The sequence below is a fragment of the Trachurus japonicus genome, chromosome 9 (assembly GCF_045865225.1).
Source record: "Trachurus japonicus isolate A0001 chromosome 9, Traja_1.0".
NCBI lineage: Eukaryota > Metazoa > Chordata > Actinopteri > Carangiformes > Carangidae > Trachurus > Trachurus japonicus.
In genome coordinates, this window is record NC_140915.1 from 21,144,709 (window position 1) to 21,171,364 (window position 26,656).

Here is a 26,656-nt window from a genome sequence, read left to right on the forward strand (position 1 = left end):
AATCCAGATAAAACTAATTAAAACATGTATTTTATTTATAAAATATACAAAATTCTGTATCCTATACAATCACACTTTTGGTGTGGATAATAATATAAACTTGTGTTTTGCAACCACAATTTAAAAGTACAGAGGAGTCAAAAGTCACAAAAACAACAACAAAAAAGCATCTGGCCAGTTACTATTTTGGGGGATGAAACATCTTGAGCGCTCTATTAAATTCATAAGAAAGGTTCAGTTCCTCCTTTCTGCCTCAAGGTCGCAGTGTTTACCAAACTCTGGAGCGGACATGTCATGCTGCATCTGGTGCTGACTTGCTGTGATGAGCGACCTATTCTGCGGGATTGGTAACTGTCACAGATATGATTCCTTGTTCCATGTGAAAATGAGCCTAAAGAACGACCGAAGTAAACTCTACAGTGAAATAATCTGCAGGAGGGTATAGACAGATTAAAGCAAAAAGCATTTTGAATAGTTTATACAACCATCCCACTTTTAAACTTACTGTAGGCCCTGTGACGACAGTCGTCCTTATGCATTCAACAGGACAGACACAAGCAGTGTCCGGTTGCAGAAGGGGCCTGTAACAATCCCCCTCTCCCCTCAGTCAGAGGTCTATTTTTGGCCTGAGGCTCAGCTGATTGTGGGCCTTCAGGATTCTGGCCCTCCCTGATTTTTTTTTCTGTTGCAGTCAGTTGTTCAGGCTTATTAGGAAAAGAGGGAGTTGTCCAACAGCAGAGGAGAGTTTTGCTGAAGCTCACTGAGGGATGCAGCTCTCTTTGCTTTAACATTTAGTTGCTGAGGTGAGGACATTTTTGGCTGAGGGTTTGCGTCCATCCCTGCGTGGGTCTGCTGCTGTCACTGCTCTCCTCTAGAAGAACAACTCTGTACCACTTTACAGCCTGTCAGGCGGCATCTCTGAGCCACCCATTCCCCCCCCCTGGCCAGACACCCAGATCCAGGTTGTTACATCGGCGTCCTCCCGTTGGGTCCCGACGAGGAGGATGGAGACGAGCCCCATCCCGGTGGTGACGGTCCAAACCGCCCCCTTCGACGACCAGCGGCCCGGTACTAACGGGCTTCGGAGGAAGACAGCGGTGTTCGAGGGCAAGAAGAACTACCTGCAGAACTACATCCAGAGCCTTTTGTCCTCCATCGACCTGCGGGACAGGCAGGGCTGTACCATGGTGGTGGGCAGCGACGGCCGCTACTTCAGCCGGGCTGCCATCGAGGTGATAGTGCAGATGGCAGCTGCCAATGGGGTAAGAAGGAAGGGGGGGCTCTGGACATATGGATATGTTAAAAACAATAACACCAAGTGTATGATAAATGTTGCTTTAGTCTTATTTCTGCAAAATGGATATTTAATTGATTTTAAATCATTTATCTTTTTCTAATTTGTTAAATTATTATTCTGTCTTCTGGTGGAAAAAGTGACACGTAACTATGGAAATGATATGTGAAGGAAATCACTGACTGCTTGGAAAGTTGCAATTATAAAACTCCAGGAAGGTGCTTCACTGCTTCAAAGAGCAAAGATTAAACAACTTTGCCAAGAATGATAATATAAGCGTTGCCAACAAAATCATCACATTTTGGATCCAGGATGTTCCTGTACCTGATACGCTGTAACTTAGTGGTTCCCCGCCTGGATGTTGAAAGCTGCACAAGTGTCAAAAGATGACTGCCAGGGGAGGAAAAAAGAAAAAACTAAATTTGGTTAATAACACACAAGTATATTTTCTCATCTTTTTATTATGAGTTATAGTCTTTCCTAAAAAATACATGGGATGATCTTTTTGGGGGGCAAAACATTAAATTGCACACAAATGGTGTATATTTATTTGTTCATAATTACAGTAGTAAGTGATACCACTTCAGCTTGTGTAGCATCTTATACAAAGAAACACCTGTAAGGCTCAGACTGGATGAGAGTAATGATTTGTGTTATTAGGACATGCAAACTTGACACTTATCCAAAAAGTGAACTCGAAGTGTCAGCAGCAGCAGAAGCAACAGCAGCAGCAGATAAATGAAAATAGGAAGACTGAGTGACAGACACAGAGAGGAGGAAAATCTCCACAGCTCATTTAAAACGCTTTGCTCTGAGATCTTTGTGATTGGTTTGGACATTGTCCAAAGGAAATTCTGAAGGGAATATAATTTGTTTTTGAGATCAGTCCGTTTTTCTGCTGGCCCAGCCAAATGTCTCTTGATGTCGGTCTTATCAGCACTTACATCCATCCTGCTCTATTTTCCTGCCTGCGTATGCCCCCCTCTCTCTTGCTGTTCCATCTGTGCTGGCCTGACTGCTGGCTTTGGGGATCCCCTGCTATATGGCATTGAACCAAAAATACAGGATAGTAACAGTAACAGTACATCCATCCAGTATATGGACTATTTTCCTCACACTGGCTACACTGAATTAAACCCAAATTAAGCGAGAAATAAAAGAGTTATTTACACATACTATGGTTAGGTTATTAAATGCAAAGCTGTTTTTGTTAAATGTATTTTGATTAGTGCATGACTTCTTTGGGTTTCCTTCATGTTTATCTGTGCAACATGCTGGATGTTAGTACAAGGATATTCACTGACGTCAGAAGGATACATTCCTCTCTAGTGAGGACATTTTTATTTAGTATGGCTGATACGCAGGGGTATTATGGGGTGCTGGTGGTATTACCACGTTAAAAGTAGCATACAAATTGTAAATGGAAAGTGCAGCTCTGTTATTTAGGCACCGTCCTCATTAGCTTTTTAAAGCAGGTTATCAGCAGACATCACCTGTAGAAGGACAAGATGCTTTTTGATGTTTTCCTGCCTTCCACTTTTTCACAAAGCAATGTTTCTGCCTGATTTTATATGGGCACATCAATTGAGAATCAGGCATGACAGCCACAAAAGACATACTATGCAACATTACTGCAATAGGTGGCATCTTGGAATGATGTGTAGCCAGCATCGCTCCTCAATAATATATTTCCTGTGCAGATTGGTCGACTGGTAATCGGCCACAACGGCCTCCTGTCCACCCCTGCTGTTTCCTGCATCATCAGGAAGATCAAGGCCATCGGCGGGATCATCCTCACAGCTAGTCACAACCCTGGAGGCCCGGGTGGGGACTTCGGAATCAAGTTCAACGTGGCAAACGGAGGTTAGAAAGGATGTGTGATTTTTTTTTTTTGGTCTGCTTTTTTAGGATGGTTAAAGTTTAATCGTTTAATGAATATCTTGGGAGAAAAATTAATACCAGTGTTGGTTAAGTTTACCAAAAATAATATATGTCTTTATTTTGGTGGCAGGCCCCTCTCCGGACACAGTGATGGAGCGCATCTGTCAGGTGAGCCGGACACTTGAGGAGTATGCCATCTGCCCTGATCTCCGCATTGACCTCTCCAGGCTGGGAAGGCAAGAATTTGACCTGGAGAACAAGTTCAAACCTTTCAGAGGTACAAGACACAAGAAATACGTTTTTCCTATGCAAACACAAACAAATTGTATGTGTTGACGGTAGTCCTTTTATGCACAAATGTATACATAAGACAAACTGCTTTCCAGTGCTAATCATCTCTTCTCTGTGTTTCCAGTGGAGATTGTAGACTCGGTTGACGTGTATCTACAGCTACTGCGAAATATCTTTGACTTTAATGCCATTAAAAGTCTCCTCACAGGACCAGGTCAGCTGAAGATCCATATAGATGCAATGAATGGAGGTGAGACAGACAATTCATCTTTTCCCTAATGCAACCCTGAGCTGCTGTTGTTAAATACATGGTTAACTTCTCTTCTCTTCTCTTCTCTTCTCTTCTCTTCTCTTCTCTTCTCTTCTCTTCTCTTCTCTTCTCTTCTCTTCTCTTCTCACAGTGATGGGCCCATATGTACGTAGGATCCTGTGTGATGAGCTGGGGGCCCCTGCTAACTCTGCTGTCAACTGCGTCCCCCTGGAGGACTTTGGTGGCCGCCCTCCTGAGCCCAGCTTGACTTACGCCACCTCTCTGGTAGATGCCATGAAAGGAGGCGACTTTGGCTTTGGAGCTGCATTTGATGCAGATGGGGTAAGACATCTGGTATCTATGTCATGCTCATTTGATGTTTTTACAGCACTTGCTAGATAATCAAATTAACTATGTGATAAGGATGGACTTTACCTCACCTCCTGACACAGAACTGATCACAACAGCTCTGACACACTACTGTGTTATATCTTAAGAGTGACAATAATATAGGATATTCATAGGATATAGTCACAGCACAGCAAAACTGTTAGCACACCCTGTTGTGTCCTGCCAATTTTTCTTGGTTGCATTTTTTAAAAATAAATATGCCAGTAAATGTGTGCATTTATGAGATATAAATACCCTGACATCAACATTATATTAACAATTTAATATAAAACCTGTTAAGTTTTTTTCCTCTAACAAAGTAATTTAGACTCCACCCATAGATACCAGAGAGAACGTTATTTATTTTGTATTTGTTTTTGTTTGCTCATTGATAAGACGAGGAAAAGCACTGGAGGTGGAATACTATTGTATCCATGATGATCGAACAAGCAGCTCACTTTTTCCACAGTGTCATCCAATAGTCATTTCTACTGTATACACACACACATACACACACCCTTTCCCCTTTGCTAAGTAAATTAGCTTAGCATCAGGAGAATTATGTCATATCTGCTCTGTTCCTCCCACAAGGATCGGTATCTTCACAGCCATTAGCGCCAGTGGATATAATCTTACTCTGTAAATGTTTCTTTTTTGGGGTTTCTGTTACATAATACGGTAACTGACAAAAGTAGTTCACAGTTATTTGTGGCTCATACCGTCCCATGTTTTGTAACTGTTAGCTGAGGAGGTATGTAGGCTCGAATTGACATATCTGATTTATGTACAACTTTTCTTTGTGTTGTATAATAAGTGATATTTCTCCCCTTAAAAAGTAAGGCTGGTTGTGTTTTATATTTTTGTTCTTCTGTCAAGAAATCCCATGGAAAGAATCAACAATGTGTTAATTGGCCTTTTAATACTTTCCAATTTCCCTATCCTGTCTCTGCTATTCAGCCCCCGGCCCAGTATTTCCCACAGAGGATTCTAATCTTTAAAAACACATTGCAATTATAGTGTCATTATATAAAAAAGGCTATGTAATTTCCTAACCATGCTGGCCACTGTAGTGGCCTAACAAGAGTAAGTAGTGCATCTGTGGGGGACTATTTTCAGCTGTGGATTCATACACATAGCAAGTGAGTATTCATGGCAGCATGTGGGACTGCTTTTAACTACAGTGGCCATATTCATTGAAATGTAGAGTCATGTCACATAGCGCATTAGTGTTGCTCAGTGATGTGGTTTTAATAATTTATAATGGAGGCATTGTTAGGCTTTGAATACATAGACAATACCAACTGTGACGACCAATTCTTTGTTAGTTTTGGATTTTTAATAGGGTTTGTTGATAATAAGCAAAATATGAAAGCTTAATCAAGTCAAATGTGGTCTCAATGCAGTTCTGCCTTCATGTTATTACACATAAAACTGAATAATGATGTGTTGTTGTTGGCAGGACCGGTACATGATCCTTGGAGAAAACGGCTTCTTTGTAAATCCAGCTGATTCGGTGGCCATCATGGCTGCCAACCTCTCCACCATCCCATACTTCAGACAACATGGTATTAGAGGCTTTGCCAGGAGTGTGGCCACGAGCACTGCCCTTGATAGGTACAATTCACACACTCACACACACATACTTGAACTTCTGTCTTTGAGGAGACAGTCATTGACATAATGCACTCCTTTGTCCCTTACCCTAATCCCAACCATCACAGCTGAATGACTAACCCAAATCCTAACCTAAACCTTATTCTTGAACAAACGTTTAAAATGTCATGTTGATATGTCAAAAAAGTGAAGCTCTGCCAAAATGTCCTCACAAATGTCTCCACTTTTCCTAATGGTCCTTACTCTGTTCTCACTATGTTGCATTCACAAGTACAGCACACTCACAGTCTTGGGTCTTGCCACACCGCCCTCGGCCTCTTTCCACAAACTCCTGCAGCAGCCCAGTCTCTGGAGAGGGGTGACACTCTCAGATTAAGACTCACCCACTATGAATAAGACTATGAGGTCACACACACATACACACATTTGCGCACGCACACATTTACTCACTGCCTATATATATTGTGTGTTATGTTAGACTAGAGCCAAGTAGAGGGTGCTGAGTGAGAGGATGTGATCACAGCTAAAGTCATCTCCATTAACATTGTTCCAGTAGAATTGATCGCGGCACTGCACCCCACTGAGAGGCTTCAGCTGAATGCTAAGGGAAGTATGCTATTAAATGCACTGAGGGAACCAGAGGAGATCACAGTATAGTTAGTTCAGACTATGTATGTCTCAACAAAGTATTATACTCACAAAGTTAGGTCAGTTTCTCTCTTACAATGTAAGATTTATCACTTAATCTAATTATTAATACATTCAATTTCTTTATGCATCAACAATGGGGCGGGCAGACCTTTCCTGCATGTCATTCCCCCGCTCTCTGCCTCCCCCTTTCCTGTCTATCTCTACTGTGTATTGAATAAAGGCAAAAAAAAGCCAAAAAAAGACACAAAATAAAATACTTAAAAAAACAAAACTAAAAATAGTTGTTTATGCATCAACAATAAATATATAAAATATAAGTTTCACCTGCTTATTCTGATTACTGTTTAAACAAATCCTTATGACCTCTTATCAGTAACTATACGGACTTTTATCATAGTCTCACCTTAACACCTAAAACCAGAGTGTTTGATTGTATTTCTTTTGTCCCCTCACATCTACCTTTTCTGTGAGCACTTGCTGAAAATGACCAAACATTGCTGCAGGACAGGGTCACTTTGTTCATCTCTTAGCTTCTTAACTACCACTCACAACACTGTGTAAAGTTAATATCTTTTAGAAAATTCTAGGAAGTGTGTAAGTACTTAGTAGTGTGGTGTTACACCCTGGAGTCGTCCCAAGGCCTTTTTAGGAGAGCGAGTGTGTGTCTGCATGCTGAGTGTTTAGACTGACCAGCCCTCCCTGCTGTGTGTTTATGCATAGTCCAGCAAACTGTGTTATAAAAGCCTTGATAAATGTGGCAGTGTATATACTGTACTGTATGTAGCTGTGTGTGTCCAGAGTGAATAGGTGGAATGTATTTATTTTTCTGATTAGCAAGGGAGATTCTTTGTTGTGAAATTAACTGTTGTGGATTCAGATGAACAGGAGGCTGATGTTACAGGTGTGAAATTGTCCGTGCTTGGGTGGACTGAGGGTGTCTGCGTGTGTGTTTGCATGCACATGGGTGCTTGCGTCTCGCTGTGCACATAGTGTAAGTGAAGGGTGATGCACGGAGGATGGGAGGGATCAGAGGAAGAGAAGGTGGGAGGGAACTCTTTGGTAAAGGAAACATCTGCCTCTCCTTTAACCATCCCAGTGATAGAAGGATGGAAGAGAGGATTGAGCCAGTGATGTGTTACCAAGATGAAGTCAGAGTTTTTATTACATTATATTTACATTTACTCAATTGGCAGATGCTTTTATCTACAGTCACTTTGATGTTTTTATTGTTTCAATAGCTGTTATGCTGGTTACTATGTTGAATAAGGCAATAGAAACTGTGTCTGTGTCTTATATTTCCCAAAGCGTAAGCCCTTGTAAGACATGATGTTCTGCAGATGCTCTGAGCTTTTTATGGATTCTTTTTCATCCTTTTAGCTGGTGTGTGCATGGTGTTTCTCATCGTCCATTGGTGACGTGAGAAATAGGAAAGGAAGCTAAGGAACAATAAACACATTAGTTAAATCAGATGGTTGAAACTCGAGAGTTATCAAGGTTGCAAATCAAGGAGTCATTGTGCTGTTACAAAGCAGCAGTTCCCGGCCCTTTAAGTCTAAAGTACCCCGCAAGGAGGAGTTCAAATCAGTTATGTTAGGTGAGTTAATTAAATTCATTTTGAATGGGATTTGATGTCACCGCATTGGGATGGATCAGAGCATTTGCTCTGTTGAATATTAACACTCTCCCAACAAGACCATACCACACCAGTTTTGGTAGGGCTGGACCTGTGTGTCCATTTATGGCTTCCAGGGTTGAGTTCTTGTTAGAAAAAAAACAGATAAATGTTACAGAAGTTAGAAAAACTGGAACGTTGTTTATGCACCAGTGTTACAATCAGCAGGCTGAACATTTACTCAACACACACACACACACTTTACCACGTGATATGATATTATATTGTTGAATGGTAAATAATATATTTTGATGCAGAGTTGGAAAAGCCTTGAAAATGTTTCAGAAATGGCGCTCTGATATTGATTTCACAAAACAATGTGAGTAACAGCTATGACCATTTACAGAAGTCATCTCAGCTTTATTTTCAGTTTGGCCAGGTTCACTGTATTGGATTTCTGTGCTGTCCAGTGAGGGTGATGGTTCAGGTGAAGAAGACCTCACATTTCAAGCCCAAGAAAAGCTCCAGCGTGCTGTGCGTTTTGTCTCCATGCCAGTGTAAAGTTTTCAAGTCCAGATTGTGCTCCCCTCAAAGGGGGAGGAGGTGAGGAGTGTGGGCACTGGATGCTATGTTTGGTCAAATACTAAGCCAAGGCCAAAAAGCTGGCAATATTTCGCTATGGAAACCTCATCGCTCACTGCTCTGCTGTTTACTGATGCTCCAGTTAGAGAGATAAACACAAGACAAACGGCAAAAGAAAACAAGCGAGACACTCGATTAGTCCGAGTGTTTGTTGAGTGTGAAATAGTATTACAAGTGTTTGTGCATCAGTTTGTGTGTAAGTTTGAAGTCTTGGGTTAGAGGATGATCATAATGAAAGGTAGACATGGCTGGGCCCAATTAAGAAAACTCTGCCTGACTTTACCTTATGGGGGCAAAGCATCCAAATCATTCAAAAACCTGGCCTTCACGAACCCTGTTCACTTTCATTACTTCTTACAGGCAGTGTTGCAGAAACACTTTTTTTTACACTAACCTCAGTCCCTGATGCAGTTTGGTTATTGTTCAGACCTAAAAATAATTATTAGCATAGATGATGCAGGACAAGCAAGACCTATCAGGTATCTTTGAAGACTGAATATATCTGGATTTGTAAAGGTAAAAGCATCCACATTTCAAAAATAATGTTTGACTGACAATTTGTAAAATATATTTTAGGAACTTTACCAGTTTACCCTTGTGACCCCCCCCCCCCCCCCCCCAGACTACTCAGATTAGTTGTAATGGTCAAATAATATATATATATTATATTGTTGGATTTAGATTAGGGTTTACAATTCCTATTCAAACATTGATGTGATTGATGTGATTCATACATCCCCAAAAACAGATGGAATCACTCACTGTCATATTTTATAATGTTAATGTTTTTACCAATTTATTTTGTAACCTGATGGCACACAGCTGCCATAGTTATGGAGTTAAGCAGTTTTAATAGAGAAATGTGTCTTGTGTGATAAAAACTCTTGACAACATATTCAAACTTTTCCCAAATTCTGTCCTTGCTAGTGTGAGAAAGTTGACGTTGATGAGACTATAGAGCCTCACAGCTGAGAGGTCACACCCACACACGGGGGGATTACAGCCCTAAATAGAAACCTTCCAAGTCCATTCCTTGTGTCTTTAGTCATATTGGTCAGCCAACTTTTTTTCTGTTTTGGCAAAGCCTGTGGAGGGGGAGGCATGCAACGTCCATGGGTCTGGTTGGCCTGAGATACTGTGGTGTATCTGTTTGAATATGCTTGTGTTTGATTATGTGTGCGCTGTGTATACCAAATGTTCGTGTGTTTGGTTGAAGCAGAACAGACCTCAACACTCCCTCTAACTGAAAAGAAGATTCTGATATTACATGACTGATGTTTCACCGTGGTAATCTGTGATGTCTTAAACAAGTGCGTTAATATCTTAACTATGGTTCAGAACTTGCTTGTTGTTTGTGCTTTGGTCAACTGTTGTATTTCGGCTGTTTTGGTAAAGCCGAGCTGGTTCAGTCATCAAACTTGAGAAAACACTATTCTCAGTCATTTCACGCTGTGTTGTTTGAAAACAATAGTGATAGGCTCAGCTTCAGTGCTTGTCTTGGCCGTGGACGTGCCATTTAAAACGTCAAAAGCTCGTCAGAGGGCCAGATTTTCCTTTTTTCTTTCAGGAATGCCAGGGTTTCCGTTCCAGCTCTTGCTTCCCCAGAGGGGAATAAAGCTGGTTTACTCTTATTTGGTAATTTATCCCATCCTCATGTAAACAACTGTACTGGACACTCTGAGGGGTTTATTTATGTGCATGATGATTGTGTAGATATGGTACCAACACTTAAAAACTTTGAATCCCACTCACATCCACACATAGCCTACTGCGGTCCCAATTCCCACAGCATCTCACAGTAATAGCAAGAGAGATTGACATTTCTACTTGTTGGTTTCTTTGGAAGCAACAACTAATTTTGTCCACCAGACCCGAGAATTGTGTTTACATTGTGTTGTGGTCACATAGGAGGCGTGGACAAGGAGTGATTTGTAGGAAATGAGAAAGACACTGGGAAACATCTCTGCAAGTAGGCTGGGGGTTGTAAATTATAATGCTAAGTAAAACTTTATTTCATCATTTTAAAACATAATGTTTTGTTATTTTCTTTACAATTAAATATAAAGAATGTACTGCAGATTTAAAAAAAAAAAAAAAAAAAGATCCTAATGATTCTAATGGTTTAATAATTATTATTTGGATTATTTTTATTCCTGTTTTGCCTTGAGAAGGTCATCTTAAAATCTTAAATAAATTATGAATTTGATATCATCCTTTAAGCTGATGTGAAGGACTTGTTAGCACCTCCAGCAGGTGTACATACAAAGTAATATTAGCATTTTTACTGGTGTTATTTTTGTTGAACTCATGAATCTATCTCTAATCGTCCTGTTTACCTGCTAAATTACTGCTTTCACCTACCAGGTAGTGGACAGGTAGTCTACAAGAGCAATGACAGTCAACTGAGACAGTAAAGCCCAAAACAGAGTCTGTGATTGTTCTCTGTTGGTTCAACACTATTAACAACTCTCGCATATAAGCAGCCATTTGATCCTTTGGTATTATAAAAATGCTTATCTATAGCACCTTTTAACAATCCCAGCTCTAAAAAGCATCATGTCAGCTTTAATAAACTCACCATGTGCACTGTTATTTTGGAATGTAAACTCTTCCACACGTAATTAAAACCTTAAGTTTCCAGAAACAAAACTGAGGACATGACCTCAGTGTCCTTAACCACAGCTACGACCTTGCCCACAAGACCTTGACACTGTGCCAGTGCTGATTCAGATGTTATTACTCAATGTAAATCGTCATGGTAATAATAACATGTTTAGTTTAGATTGTGGACATAAAGCCTCGAGAATGTGTTTCACATATTTAGCTGGAACAGAGGCTTAAGCAAAAAGAAGGGGTGGGACTTTGTCCTTGTGTCAAAATACGTGGTGCCAATTATTCTAATTGCTGCTGATTTTGTTTGTTATTCACTAATTTGTTATTTTTATATATTATTTCCATCTTTGTCCATATGTTTCAACCCTTTTCTAAAAAAAAAAAAAATATGTATATATATATATATATATATATATATATATATATATATATAACTGTTGCTGTAATTCCATTGTATCCAGCCTTTTCTAAATTTGCACAGTTTTATTAGATCTTTTTCTTTGCTCCTTTCCCCTTGAGTCCATTTCTTTGCACTCCCTCTCCTCCCACATATACTGTAGCACTGTGTGCACCCTCATCCCTCCTCAGGACCCCAGCATGCACAAGTATTCACATACGTACACACACATGCACATTCCCTCTCCTCCTCTCCCTCTCTAAGTACGTGGCTCAGGTTCAAAGCAAACATCAGCTAAAAGGTTAACTCACTTTGTTCTCACTGCCTCCACCTTATTAAATTATTGGATGAGCTGTTGGCAGATCACACTTGTCATACAGCATTTGGTTTGCTTTATTCCAAAGGTCAGGGGATTGTTTGTAAGCTTATCTTTGTATCAGAACTGGGGAAACTGGCTGGCGTTAGATATTAGACAGAGATAAATACAGTGTGTGTTTTCTGTGTGAGCACAAAGTAGACGAAGATTGTCTCCAGCTTTGTTTTTGTTTCTTCTCTCTTTCTTTCTGTAGGGTTGCCAAAGCCATGAAGCTGGCGCTGTATGAGACTCCGGCAGGCTGGAGGTACTTTGGGAACCTGATGGATTCTGGGCGTTGTTCCCTTTGCGGGGAGGAGAGCTTTGGGACAGGTACGATCGAGCACACTCGCTCGCAATCTAAACAACTCATCGCTTCACCAAATACATATTTGTGAATGCTCAGTGTCATCAATATTGAAAGTAAATACAGATACAGGACAGTAGCAGTCTTTTTGAATGTGGGTAGAAGGTCACTGATTCAAACCCCTGGACCAGCTTGGAAAATGTGAGAGCGTGTGTGTGTGTGTGTGTGTGTGTGTTAGAAAGAGAGAGAGAAATCCCCTCCCCTCAGCAGCAACTGGTGGCAGCAAACAAGGCCATCACCAGAGGACTGCACCAGACAGCTGTTGCTAGCTCAACATGAAGCAGGAACCCGCTGAAATATTCAGACAGCATGTGTATCCAGTCAACTTTTCAATATAATCAAAGTGAAATTACACTCTATTTAAACCCGGGTCTTATTTTTGTTGTACTGGCCATTATTGGTATTGGTTTAAATTGAAATGACAACACTGTTCCTACCAAATTAATTTCATAGATCTGGGATCACAGCAACTTACAGTGTGCAATAAGGAAAGAGACATAAGCTAGACAGGTTGTAACTGCATTGGTTGTTTTGTTAAAGTTACTATGAAACAATTTACAAGCACCATAGGTTTGGAAAATACAGCACAGCAAGTGCCAGGAAGTCAGTTGGTTATAAAGTTCATTTGTATTTCTGTGTCATGCCAGTCTGGTATGATATTTCAGTCCAACACCATCACAGTACACATCATGTGCCATCTTCCTGTTTTACAAATATCAGCAAAAATAGATGCATAGAATAAATTAAGCCACAGGATAATGTTTTATTACATATATAAAACATAATTCTCAGTACCATATTCAAATTTTGTAATCCAAAATGTCTGCAGTGTTGGTTTGGTCTAAGAATTCTAATAGATTCACTGTTTGCTTTTCTTTTATGCTCAAAAACATTTCAGTGATGTAGCTGTTTTTGCAGATATCCCCAATAAACACAATGACTACAGTGTTATTATCACAGATAAGAATGATTAACTACAAAACTACAGACACAATATCCAAGTGTTTTTGAAATCACAATTTTCCTTTAAAGGTGAAAAGATGACTACAGTTTACCTACTCCGTTCTCCTCTTCACACTCACCAGCCTGTTTCACTTCTAGAGTTGGAAGCAGTATATCCTGACTGCCTGTAGCTGCAGTCAGCCTTGTAATAGATGTGAGGGCTGTGACCCTGACTGCATGTGTAAATAATCCCCATTCTTCTGCTATAAAAGGAGACGGGGGCTCCCTGAATCACTGCAACAAGCAGACAGGCCTCCAGCGGCAGTAGTTGTATGAATGCAAACGCAGGCACACCAGAAAACATAAACAAAGCGCACGTACACACCACAACTTCCTTATTTTTCCTCGTCAAATTGAATGGCGCTCTATTGTAGCGGAGGTCTCTGACTTTTGAGAGATTGGGGAAGAGGGAAGGGGAGGTGGAGAAGGAAAATGTTCACGGGTGTGAACAGGACAGAAGATTTTAAGAAAGAGACAAGAGGGAGTTAAGTCCAAATATGAGAAGTATTGACGAGGAGGAGAGAAATTGAATAAGCAGAGGCAGAGAGAGCGCAGAGGACTATGGGAGCTTACTCATTGTCTAGCCATGTAAGGCCAAAAGCTCAGAGACAGCTCTAAGTAGTAAATCATCAGAGCTGCACAGTGCACACTACTACTGCTCTTCACTAACTCTCAAATACACACAGCAGTAATCAGCATCCCTGCAAACAAAGTTATGTTTTTTATATATATGTGGGTGTTTGCGTGTGTGTTTAACTAGATCATGACAGCTGTCAGTTTCTTAATGCTACAGCTGGACACTGATGTAGGTAGTACACGCCATATTGATGGTGTTTGCCATTGAACCAGTAGAATATAGACTTATATACTACAGAAGACACGTGATATCATCATGTTTGTCTTTTAGATACAATAACATTATAACATACAGCTCAATCCATTTCCCTCTTTAATCTCTTAAAGGGAAATATTCCTAACATATTCATTTCAAATGTCAGAGTGTCCCCTTAACAAATACCTTTACTGTGCAGCTGTCTTTGAGAACAGACTGATAGCTCCCCAATGAAGGAGGCGGATAAAGGGTGTGATCTACTCCCCTGTTAGTGTGTGTTGACTCTGGACAGCAAGATATTTATCTGAGATACTGAGTATATTTCCAAGCCTAAGCACTCAGACCTTCTGTTACATTTGAGCTGATTACTAGGCCAAAACTACCAACATTTTTACATTTGCTTCTTATAAATGAATCCAATCAACCTATGTTACTGGCTCTGCCTTTAGCAAAAATGCTGGAAAAGGGATTTTTTTTCTACCAGGGTGCAGTTCTACTTTTTTGTTCTTTTGTTGAAATTCTTGGAAATACACATATGTTATCTTTCCTTGATTGATAGCTACCACTCATACAGTCTATCTGTCTGTTCAGTATGAAGCTTGAAACCGGAGTGAGGATATGGTTGAAATATCCATCTACTCTAAAGTGCCCTGATTCTGTCACGCCTTCATTGTTTATTCTATGAGAGGCTAATACTACACTATTTATTTATTAGAAGCACATTTAAATAGAGCTAGGCTAGTTCCCTTGTTTCCAGTCTTTGTTAAGGTAATTTAACCTAAAAGGCTAACCCTAATCCTAAAAAAACAGTGGTTTTAGGTGTCTTACCTCTCCACACACAGTCATGTTATTTTTATATTGAGGTGAGGTTGAATACAAACCTAAAAATGAAAGGTGAGGTTGAAAATAAGCCCCCAATGAGTCTCTTACCTGCATGTTGTCTGTGCAAATAAAATAAAATAAACAACTCATGTTGTTTTTCATCACCTCAGTTCAGTTTGACAATGTATGAGAGGTTTGTCAGGGGTTGTGATATTTCTGTGGGTTTCTTTCTCCTCCAGGTTCAGACCACATTCGTGAGAAAGATGGTTTGTGGTCGGTGTTGGTGTGGTTGTCCATCATGGCGGCCAGGAAACAGGGTGTGGAGCAGATTGTGAGAGAGCACTGGGCCAAGTTTGGACGCAACTATTTCTGCAGGTAATCAGCTAAATGATCTCTTCATTGGTCACGAAGACATTTTTCATGATTGAATCATCAGATCTTGAGATTTATGTGAAATTTACAAGGCCTGTGATTGACTTAACAATTCCCTTTTCCCAAAAGTCTCAAACCCCCTGTATCCCTACCACAGCCAAATATGTCTCCCAGGCCTTCACCTTCATCCATCTCTCCTCCAGTCCTCCCTAACTGGTTGCCACATGTTCTTATTTTAACCTCTCCCCTGTGAGAGGCAGAGATAGTTACTGCAGTCAATGTTCCCACTGACAGTTGCTACAGCTTTTCATGTTCCCACAGAGAGCTTTTCTAAACTGATGTACATTTCCCATAACACGTAGCAGAGGACATACAGGTCAGGTCAAGTATGAGATAACCAAAATGTTTGCAAAAACACAAAACATCTGTCTTCATATAGCCATTATAGTTAGACCAAATGGAAAATGTATTGGAGGAAAACTAAGAAAATATCCTTATTAGAAAGGTTGTCCTCTCGTTGCTTTTTTATGTTGGATGTGGTTTCATTTCTTTGTGGGCCCTGTGGTTGTCAGGTTTGACTACGAAGGCCTGGATCCTCGTGCAGCCTTTTATCTGATGAGGGACCTGGAAGGAGTAATCTCAGACAAAGCATTCACCAGCCAGAAGTTTGCTGTTGGAGACCACATATACAGCGTGGAGAAAGCCGACAACTTCGAGTACATCGACCCCGTGGATGGAACAGTGGCCCGAAACCAGGTCAGTCTGGGAACGATGCAGGATGTGACAATAGTAGAAATGAGAAGGGAGGACACGAGGTAATGCAGTATTTAGGGTTGTACTGAAACCAGTCAACGAGAGAGACCGATGTTATGAAACAGATCAGATGCCCAATTTAGATATACTTTTGTTTGTCAATGTGTAAAAATGAATCAATGTTTCTCATTCTGTCATAGTAGCAGCCAGGTTTCATATTTAGAACAAAAACTGATTCCAGTGAATTTCATGCAATGAGATGTAGCTATTAGATTTAGGCAAAAAAAAAGCACTGGTGTTATCAGTATTTAGTGGGCAGATGCTAATTTAGATATTAAAGTGACAGTGTAATAGAAAAAGCTGAAACTAATTCAGTTTAATTCAACGTTCCTGACCTAAAACTGATACGGCTGCCTTATCCAGTAGAAGCTGGGACATTCTGAAATGTTACACAGACCCCAGACCAGTAGTAATTTAGGTTTACATTGAATTGGACTAGAAAGTGTGAGCTGAGAGCTGGTTTATGCCACGTCAAGTTTGCCTGAAGACATTTCACGCAGCTTCTCCATCTTGCTCTCTGTCACACACATGCAGACGTTCATCAGTTGCTCATGAGCCAGACCACCCACTGAGCTTCACTGCTGTCTCATCAGAGGGGTTCCATGTTTGGACATGACAGTCCATCTTGCATTTTAAACCATAAACATGTGCATGCAAAAACACATTACATACAGTGTAAAAGACCTAATGCATACACTGATAACTGCCTCGGTCACTGTCTCCCATGTTTCCCTCCCTCCCTCCTGTCCTCCCTCCCTCCTTCCTCCCCCCTCAGTCTCTGTTAAGTTTACCCAGCTGACTCCCTCTGTTCTGCCCAGAAATGTGTGGAAATTCATTCCTGGCGTCGGCGTTTCTTAGCCTGTGCCCCGCCTAATACCACAACACACACACACACACATACAAGCTTGCATGACCTACACGTGTTCGCACTTGTTTGCCAGCCACTTTGTCTCTCAACTTCACTGTAGTGTCTTATTAATGTAAAAGGAGGGGACAACATCTCTCTCGCTGTCCTACGGTGACATACTCCGTTGTTACCATGGTTACAGCAGCTCCACAGCTAGTTAGTCAGTCACCCCAAAATGTGATTTAACCTCACTGGTAAATCCTCAGTCGCCCCAGTGTGTGTTATTACAGTACACATTCCTCCCAGGACAGAATTATATCAGCTGTCGTCTCACTTGCAGTCTCTCCACTGCAAGTGTGTTTGAAGGGGGGAGAGCAGGCACACACACACACACACACACACACACACACACACACACACACACACACACACACACACACACACACACACACACACACACACACTCAAGACAAAGTACAAGGGATTTACACAGTAGTGACATGGCAGCCTTTTGTAGCTGACTACTGAATTCATTCTGCATTGCCTGCATATCTTCTGGACAGAGGGTTAGATGAAAAGCATTGCCATAGAATACCTTCATGTATATTCTGTTGGGTTACTTTTGAGAATCTATTATCTTCCAATACAATATATGTATATATTTATATATTTTTCTTGTTTTCCAGATCTATTTTCAGGTCGACTTTTAGAGGTCTTTCTGGAAGTTTATTTACAAAGTAGTCTATGGAGCTTAGCCAGAGTGACAGGTCCTTGGTCATCTCTGTAACCAAGGCCATTCTCCCGTAATTGTTTTTTCTAATCATAGTGTAAGGCTGCAAAATACCAAAATGTGAAATTGAAGGGGTCTGAATACTTCCAAAATGCAATGTATCTAAAGTTACCTCTGGATTTCTCCACCAGTTCCTCCTTTTACAAAATGAGCTCACTCGCCTGCCTCTCTGTACTGTGGCAAAGACAGAATGTAGTTACTGAAAATTTACTAGTTGTTGAAAAAACTCCAAATGCGTGAGAATCAAGAGAATATTTAAATAGTAAAACAGATTCTGGGCTTAAGTTTTGCCTCTGACATTAGATAGACAGACACAGAGACGGACACACTGTGGTCAGTATGTGATCCACTTGGGGCCTCTGAGCTTTGCAGTGGACATTGTTTCTAACAGCCTCCTGATAACCACGGCTCTATTGTTAGAGATGAGCTGACACACACACAGATAGAAAGACAGGCGGACGGACAGATATCTCTCATTATCACTGTCTCTCCTCACCTGGATTCTGATGTGTTATCTACTTTGCCAAACTTAGATTAGGAGAAAAGCGAGTGGTGGTCGAGTTACTTTCCTTTTAGCACAGTGGTCTATAAACAGTGTTGCGGAGTCTGAAGAGGTTAACAGCTTTAAGTCTGAGATGGAGTCACTGTTTCACTCGGACAATGCACCCACTTGACTTTTTACTGCTACAAAAGTTCATAAAATTCTCCAGGACTGTTCTGAAAACAAAGTATTAATATGAAGACATGGAGTACATTTTTTTGTGATGAACATGAACACAGCAGCTCCTTGTTTTTGTTTTTTTCTCCAAACGTTTTGCTGTCTTTTCCGCCCGAGCTTGTCTTTCACACTAATGGGATAAGGAAAGAGGCGCTCAGGAATGCAGGACAGATAAGAGTCATCACACATTCATTAGTCAGAGAGTCTTATCTTCCTTACGTCAGCCAGAAAGAGGTGTAGTTGGTTACCCCAACGCAACAATATCCTGTTTTTCCTGAAAATGTTGAGGTTAAGTTCAAAGAGTTAACAGCGGAGGCAGTGGAGGCACTCAATCACCAGCTGATGGAATACAAACGTGATGAGCTCCTGAAATAACTGGTCAGGAATCTCCCTTGAAATTAACACTTGTGAAGTGGCGTCGTTATGACCTTACATAACTCCACACACAGTACTGCTGTGGATATTATCATCCTGTAGTGTAAACTGTGAAGGAATCCTGTTTGAAATCAGAAATGAAAATACACACAATGTTACTGACATCTAGTGGATGTTTGATGTTACTGCACAAAGAATGTTAACGTTACACTTGTGTCTGTTTATTTCAGCAGAATTATGCACAAAGTACTGAATAAATTAGCACTAAACTTGGTAGAAGTATCCATCAAATTGTGAGGCAGATGATTAGTATGAATTTTCAAAAGAATTCTTCTGTTTGGTGAATGTTTTTCATCATTGGCCTTGGCAGAGAACTGCACTCTGTGAATACTCTTCTAGTTATTTGCTCATTTGATACATGACCGATTTGCATTTTTGGAACGATGAATAATCAAGTAGACAATTTCACAAGAGAAAAAAACAACAACTTTATATTTTAAGGGAAACTGTTAATACAAAATTGTCTGGTACAGTCATACACATCATCCCTTATGTTGTTATTTGGTAACACAACAAGCCCATGTACCAAACATCTGCTTTTTCAATACACAATCATCAAAGAGGTTGCATTTCTTTATTGCATACAATTCTAAACTAAATTCTCCTGGCTGTTTGGCCAATCTGGTTCTGTTAACATGTGGCCTGTGTTTGCCATGATTTTACTTTCCAGGGTTTAAGGATCGTCTTCAACGATGCATCACGCCTGGTGTTTCGGATGAGCGGGAGCGGTGGAGGGATGGGTGCCATCATCCGCATTTATGCCGAGAGCTTTGAGAGAGACCCTGAGAGACAGAGCAGAGAGACACAGGTACAGAGAGTGTGATGGTGTGTCTCTGTCCTTATTGTGTATGTGTGTATACCTGTAAAATGAGTCATTTAGTAGTAGCTAGCTACTCATACAGTTTTGCCGTCATAAAACCAGTACTATCAAAGCTTTTATGACTCTTGTTAGTTTCCTCACATGGTGCATGTTAGATAATAGTCTATTTATTTATATTATAGTCGTCATAATTTGGCATGAAGTTTCCAATTCCTCTTCATATTTTTTAAACCAGAACAGCTGTGTTATTACTTTCTACGTCACCTCTTTTGTGCTCCAGCACCTCAGATATGTATTGATTTACATGCAACACTACTGACGCTGACTGACCTGTACACTTTGGAGTAATTAGGAACACTACCTTGTGATGTGAACAGCGAGTGTAGTTTAACCATACCCAGGGGCTGTAAAGTTGCAGTCATGATGGCTAGACAGCGTCATCTAGGTTTGGCCACCCAAATGAGCTTTGCCAGAATTTTTTAAACATACAAGTCAAAGGACAAAAGGGACAAAGGACAACCAGTAATGGCTAACTTTGTGGTGTTGTAAAATTAAAACACCAGAGTTGTTTACCAAGGTGTGTGGCTGATATATTAGATATGATTTACATTTAATTTAAGAGCAAGAATGGAAATATCAAGGGAGAGCAAAAACACTGTCATAGTGATACAAAGTCAAGGATTGTGTAGCCTTAATTTATTAAGCATTACCTGCAATATAGCAGCCAAGAATGCTTTAACCTGCTATATTTCAGCTGGAAAAGACCAAATGTTTACGCTGTCATTTTATTTTCCTTGCCCTCTTTTTGTGAACCTTCCCTGAACCCCTGAACAATCTGTCATTAATATTAAATCATAAATAATGAAATCATAATAAGTTCCTAATCATTCTGCCCCTTACCCGACGCACATAAATCACCTCAGAGGACATGATTAGCCAACATGCTCATTAAGCCAGATTAAAGTGCCACAAATACTTTTATATATACAACACTGAGCTGAGCAGCAGAGCCGCAGGCTGTGTGTGATTCAGTGTCAGAGTCAGATTCTTGGGTTTGTATGCTTATGCTGTGTGATACGTGTCAGGATGTGTGTTGTACTCTGTCACACAACCCTATGCAATGAAGGGTTAAAAATAACACACAGCACAAGACTCCTGAATAAAGTCATATAAACAATGTTAGTGACATGTGCAGTGCACATAATCAAAACAAATGCATTGATGCAGCACAGTAGTGCTGTGTAGCTGGGCTGTAGCTACATCAACTCTTGATTCATTCTTTATGTATTTCTGCACTGATTAAGTTTAAACACTTGTCAATGTGCAACTCAACATTTCCTCATCTCTTTATCACACTCAAGTCATTCAAGTGTTCTCGTTGAGGTCCTTTTATGAATGAATTATCTGTAAGGAGTAACCAGAACTGGTTAACAAGTTAGGCTAAGGCCTCTGTAAAAATCCTGAGGACATGTTTACACAGGTTTTATTGGGTGAACATGACATTAGTCAAAGCAGGTCATTGGTGCTCGAGTCTGTTTAACTGTCTGTTTATCTCACATCATATCTGCAACACAGTACACTGTACGTGCACAAGATTACAAACATCAGGTTGATGTCTACTGTGGTTTAGGGTTAGAGAAAAGATGTTTAAGGACCATATTTTTTCTTGCTGTGTGTAATATAGTTTTGTAGTGTAAATTCACATTATGTCATAAAGTATTTTTTCTCTGGTATGAAAACATTACATTCTATAAGTTGTCAAGAGAAAGAAAATCATCGGTCAGTGATAAAAAACAAAGCGGCACAAATCATGCAATGCCAAAAAATTGTTAGGCTTCTTTCCTTCCGTCCTTCCTTCCTTCCTTCCTTCCTTCCTTCCTTCCTTCCTTCCTTCCTTCCTTCCTTCCTTCCTCCCTCCCTCCCTCCCTGGCTCAGATTCCAAACATCATCCATCACAGTTGAATGATCGTTCATGTGTCTCACTGCAGGTGGTGCTGGGTCCTCTCATCGCCATCGCCCTGAAACTCTCCAACATCCACGAGAGGACGGGCCGCCGTGGCCCCAACGTCATCACATGAGCAAGCCGCAAAACACACACATGCACGCACACGCACACGCACACACACACACACACACACACACACACACACATACTCATTTATCGACCTGCTCACACACTCAAAAATCCCTTCAAAAACGTTTCTGACATTTTGAACCATGCTTCGTCTTTAGCTTCAGGTTCGTAGGTCATTTTTTCCTTTTTTTTTTACAAAAACAAAACAAAACAAAACAAATGAGGGTGCTTACTACAGTTAAGGTGTCAATCTCTCTACAGAAATTAATGTTGGAGAATTATCTCAATTGTTTATTGACCACTATATTGAGAACTTATGCATAGCATCAGTGTTTATACCAGGGAGGCTATTTAATTATCTCAACAGCAAACCAGTTATCAATGTGCAGACCAACATTTAATGTTTGTGCCTTGCTTTTATCAAGACTTACTGACCGAGGGAGCCAAAGAGATGTCGTCCATTTTTTAAACTCACGCTGTTTTTGTATAACGGTGCAGTGTTCACTTTTCATATTGCTTGTACCCATCCTCTGATATACAGTATGTCACAGTGTTTTTTTTTTTCAACCAATTCATGCAGAAGTAACAGTTTTTTCAAAGTGTAAAATAAAAGGGGCGTCGCATCACAACTTATATAACATAATGAAGTGAATTGAAATGTTTGATATGTAATGACTTTAAAAACGTATCTTGTTCTATGAAGAAGACGGGAGTAGCCATACTCATGTTTACTACCTAAGGACAGGGTGTTTAACATGTAAAATTATGAAGCCATAGCAATACCAGGAATGAAGAAGAAAAAGCTATTCTAATATGATTTGCCTTTTTCTTTATTTTGTTAATTTAGGCCTTTGGGAATGCAATATAACCATATATATTTTTTGTTTGTTTTTTTTCATCCAAATAAACTTTTTTGTGTGTAAGTGGTTACTTTTTCAATTGATTCAGACAGGTCTAATGGAGACATATTAAATTACATCAAAGTGAGAGAGTTTGCCATGAGGCATGTTTGGATTTTAATTAAACATATTCTTCTTAATTAGGAGCACCATGTTGTGCCGATGCTATATATCACGTGATGATTATGGAGGAAAAGTGGGCTTTTGTTTCCCCAAGTACAGCACCTGCTTTTGAGGCGAGTGTGAAACGTGTCGAAGCTGTTGTGTTGTGATAAGAAATGAAGAGGGTTGATCTTTACACAGCCTGAATGAGACACAGAGAGCAGGAACTCATAAACACACTGATTGCCGTCGTTATGAGTTGAGGATATGCCAGTGGATATCCACAAGGATGTGTTCATTCAGTCACCCAGACATTACCTGTCAACCATTACAGGTTATTGCCCCTTCCAACTGTTTTATAATGTCATGGGTTATTTCTGAGGTTGGATGAGGATCAGTGCCTGTTTATCACCTTCAAATTTGTCGCTAAGAAGGAAGTTTAGGTTTTAGTCTAAAATGTCCATGTTTCACAGACTAACAGTTTGGGGCATGCTTAGATGAATACAGTCTTTTAAAGTACTAAGTTTATTTAGACCTGTCATATGAGCATTAAAATGTAAAAGCTGCAAAGTTGCTAAGCAGTAGCCTACATGACATTTATGCTCCACCAGTGTTTTTATTGTGGTGAACTTTTCAACTGAGCTGTCAGGTGTACTTTAGAGAGAACACATAATCTAATAAAGCAGCTTGTTATGAAATCTCATGGTGTCATGCACAGCAAATGTACAGGTTCAGCAAAGACTGGAAAGACTTTGTTTTGCTGCAGCAGTCACAGGCGTTACTGGCCTTAGTTAGGGGCCATAGTGTACACGTACCCTGATGAGCCAGTTGCAAATATTTTGAATTTAGAGCATTGGCTCACTGTGCCCAGTGTCCATATGTCCAATGAAATATTATATCATTATTTAGACTCCCATTATGTGCAAACTTTGCAAAGTCCATTTTGTAATCATTAGCTCAAATTGCCAGACTTATCACATTCGGCTGTCTTTGATGTATGGACAGAGGTTGAAAAGTCAGCTCCATGTCTTCTTCTCCAGACACTGCAAAGGGCTTTTCTTTGACTAATTTCATTTTTAAGCCTAATTTTAGTTTTATTTGATTGTTTTTATAGTGTTGTATATGCTGTGTGAGTTTGTAATGTATTTCTAGCAGCTTGAGCAGGTGACTGGGGAGGCAAGGCAAGGCAATTTTATTTGTATAGCCCGTTTTTACAAACAGTTTGTCTCAAAGGGCTTTACATGGCAATATAACAACATCCTCTGCCCTTAGACCCTGCCCTTATCGGTTTGTTATATGTAGATTTTTGTACTTTTTGTTTTTGTTTTTTACTACAGATTAATGGTTATTTATAAACTGCTTATTTTCAAGTATTAACTTATATATATTGTCAAATTTAAGATATACCATTTTCATCGTTGGATCAACCCATTTACATTTTTATTAATTACATTTTTATGATGCAAAACATGTCTAACAAAAGTTGGCTTGACCACGAGGAAGAAATGTTTTCAGCACAAGCAAGTTGAGCACCTTGATATTTTCATTCCATGATACAAACAACCCTAGAACAAGGCTAACATCATATACACAGAGTAGTGATTGATCTTAATAGTGCATTTATCGGAACCACGGTGCAGGTAAAAATATGTAGCTACCTTCTATCCGTTCAGACCTCCATTGATCTCACTGGATTAATACTGTCCTCTGTGATTTGTCATCGGTTTTGCAACTCAAATGAAAAGCTTGTCCTTGTGTTAGGAAGGAGAGACGAAACCATTTGAAAAACATCAGAACAAAACCACAGTTAAACCGTACAGGCCTTCCTCTATTTATACTTCTGGGCTGAAAAAGGCCTGTTAGCAGTCCGGTCAGACAACAGAGTTCAGAGGTCGGGCGCTGCATGCAGATTCATGGCTCACAGGTGATGTCAGCCGATTCTGTGATCTCTCATTTGGCAGCTGAACAACCCAGCCATACAAGCCCTTTCCCATTTTTCTAGACCCGTTTCTCTTGACTCAGTCTAGAAGTCTTGTCTCTGTCTATCAGCATTCCTCCTGTTTTCTCTCAAACACCCAGTCCCTGTCCTTGCTCAACACGCTCCACCAGACTGTATCGCGGCGGTTGCTCCCAACTCCATGTGCAGTCTGGGGCTTCTGAGCTGTCCTGGCTGTACAGTGGAGGAGCAATTCCCAACACGATATCGATTCCGTCGACCACAACAATAGTCTCAGGGATCATATCAAGAGAGATTTGTCTTCCCTGGGACTCATCATATGATGGAGGGAAGGAGCTCGGTCTGCAGCAGAAAAGACAGGGGATATGTAAGAGACAGTTTCATTTGATTTATTTGTTGAGCTGGGATGTGAAAACACTTTTATAGTCTCCTCCAGAAATCAAACACTCTTCTAGCTTCATTTAACAAATTTACTTTTCAATTGTTACATTAAGTATTAAGGAAAAAATAGTTGGTACTGGTGCTCACAGGTTGCTTTTTACCTTTCAATAGTGTGGATGTGGATGTGTTGTTCGTGTCTTCCTCTGTGGTGGTAAATCTTACTCTTCATGCTGAGGCAGATGGTCCAGAAGACCCAGATGAGCATGGCCAGGAAGCCACAGACGATTATGATATACGCTGGGATGTCTGTCCAGGAGTTGTCATACTCATCCTTCAGGGACACCAGGTAGGCCCCGATGCATGTAAATGCAAATCCCACACCAGGCAGGACAATACGGGCCAGAGACCACAGCTGCTTCTTCACAGCCATGATCATTCAACTCACTTGTTGCTTTTCTCCTGCAGGTACTCCTTTTTCTTCTTATTTCTGTCCTCTGGTAGCAAGAAGTAGCTTTGCGAGTCTTGTTGACACTGCTATCAGACAGGAAATATTTATATTGTACTTTTATCCCTTTAGTGCCAGCACAGGATAAGACACTGTTAGACGCACCTATAGTGTAAATAAATTCCCAGTCCAAGTTTGAACGCCTGTAGGTGCTGCAACTGATGGCGTGTGAGTCTGTGTGGCATTTTCTGTTTCTTCAGACATAAAGGGAGGTGACTGGAATGTACCTGCCTCCTCGGTTGTATATTAACACAGTATTAATCTGGGGTCAGGAGTATGAGCGTGATATGGCTGGTAGAGGCAAAAACATAGGGAGAAATTCTTTTGGCTGAGAACTGATAAAGGAACAATTGACTGAACTTGGTAGTAGAAAGGTGTGGAAAATAGCAGGTGGCTTATCCTGTGGAGGTGAAAGCTGTGGGTCAGTAGTTTTCAACTTGGTAAATATATAAATCTGGTCCACCTGATGACTAAGGGCAAAAAAAGGAAAGGGGGGAAAGTCTGCTGCACACGTTTTTTTCTCCAACTTCCTCAAGTTTCTGCTTTTTCTTATAAAAAACTGGATAACTTTACCTCTTAAAACCTGCACCAATCTTTCAAATTAAACTACCTGAAATCCTCCAGTTTATGACCTGTAATGAGTCATGAGTAGAATTTTGTAATACTGTGCACATGCAGATATTTCCACTGATAATAATAAAAGGTAAATTGCTGTGACTCTAAGATAATTAATTATTGATAAAGAGAGTTTATAGTAAAAGTTTTTTGTTTTTTTTAAATCAATGAAACAATAAGATCAAAGAAGTAAACGGTTCAACAGAGGGATGACTGAATGATCCTTGTGTCCTGTTGTCTGTGAACATATCTCAAACACAATGTATGGATGAATGAATTTATGAATAAAAATGCTACTGCCTGAATCTGAATTTTGCG

The 26,656-nt window shown here is 40.2% G+C and overlaps 2 protein-coding genes across 2 annotated transcripts; one reads left to right on the forward strand and one right to left on the reverse strand.

The window, feature by feature from the left end:
* The first annotated feature begins 721 nt into the window (after window positions 1–721).
* pgm5 (phosphoglucomutase 5) lies at window positions 722–22,802 on the forward strand. The gene is made up of 11 exons (XM_085786515.1): window positions 722–1,262; window positions 2,995–3,157; window positions 3,306–3,452; window positions 3,591–3,716; window positions 3,868–4,058; window positions 5,566–5,720; window positions 12,205–12,320; window positions 15,250–15,385; window positions 15,955–16,138; window positions 19,656–19,793; window positions 21,794–22,802. Exons 1-11 carry the CDS (start codon window positions 1,005–1,007, stop codon window positions 21,881–21,883), a joined length of 1,704 nt encoding a protein of 567 aa, XP_085642641.1. The 5' UTR covers window positions 722–1,004; the 3' UTR covers window positions 21,884–22,802.
* Window positions 22,803–24,411: 1,609 nt separating this feature from the next.
* Window positions 24,412–25,899, reverse strand: LOC146981379 (transmembrane protein 252-like). The gene is made up of 2 exons (XM_085788158.1): window positions 25,380–25,899; window positions 24,412–25,179 (listed from the first exon to the last, which is right to left on the reverse strand). Exons 1-2 carry the CDS (start codon window positions 25,652–25,654, stop codon window positions 24,948–24,950), a joined length of 507 nt encoding a protein of 168 aa, XP_085644284.1. The 5' UTR covers window positions 25,655–25,899; the 3' UTR covers window positions 24,412–24,947.
* Between the last annotated feature and the right edge of the window lie 757 nt (window positions 25,900–26,656).

Bases quoted from the DNA above. Each gene is read 5' to 3' on its own strand.
- LOC146981379 (XM_085788158.1), bottom strand. From the start codon at position 25,654: ATGATCATGGCTGTGAAGAAGCAGCTGTGGTCTCTGGCCCGTATTGTC. The intron at 25,180-25,379 runs GTAAAAAGCAAC...TTTCTGCTGCAG, and splicing joins CACATCCACACTATTGAAAG to ACCGAGCTCCTTCCCTCCAT.
- pgm5 (XM_085786515.1), top strand. From the start codon at position 1,005: ATGGAGACGAGCCCCATCCCGGTGGTGACGGTCCAAACCGCCCCCTTC. The intron at 5,721-12,204 runs GTACAATTCACA...TTCTTTCTGTAG, and splicing joins ACGAGCACTGCCCTTGATAG to GGTTGCCAAAGCCATGAAGC. The intron at 12,321-15,249 runs GTACGATCGAGC...TTTCTCCTCCAG, and splicing joins GGAGGAGAGCTTTGGGACAG to GTTCAGACCACATTCGTGAG.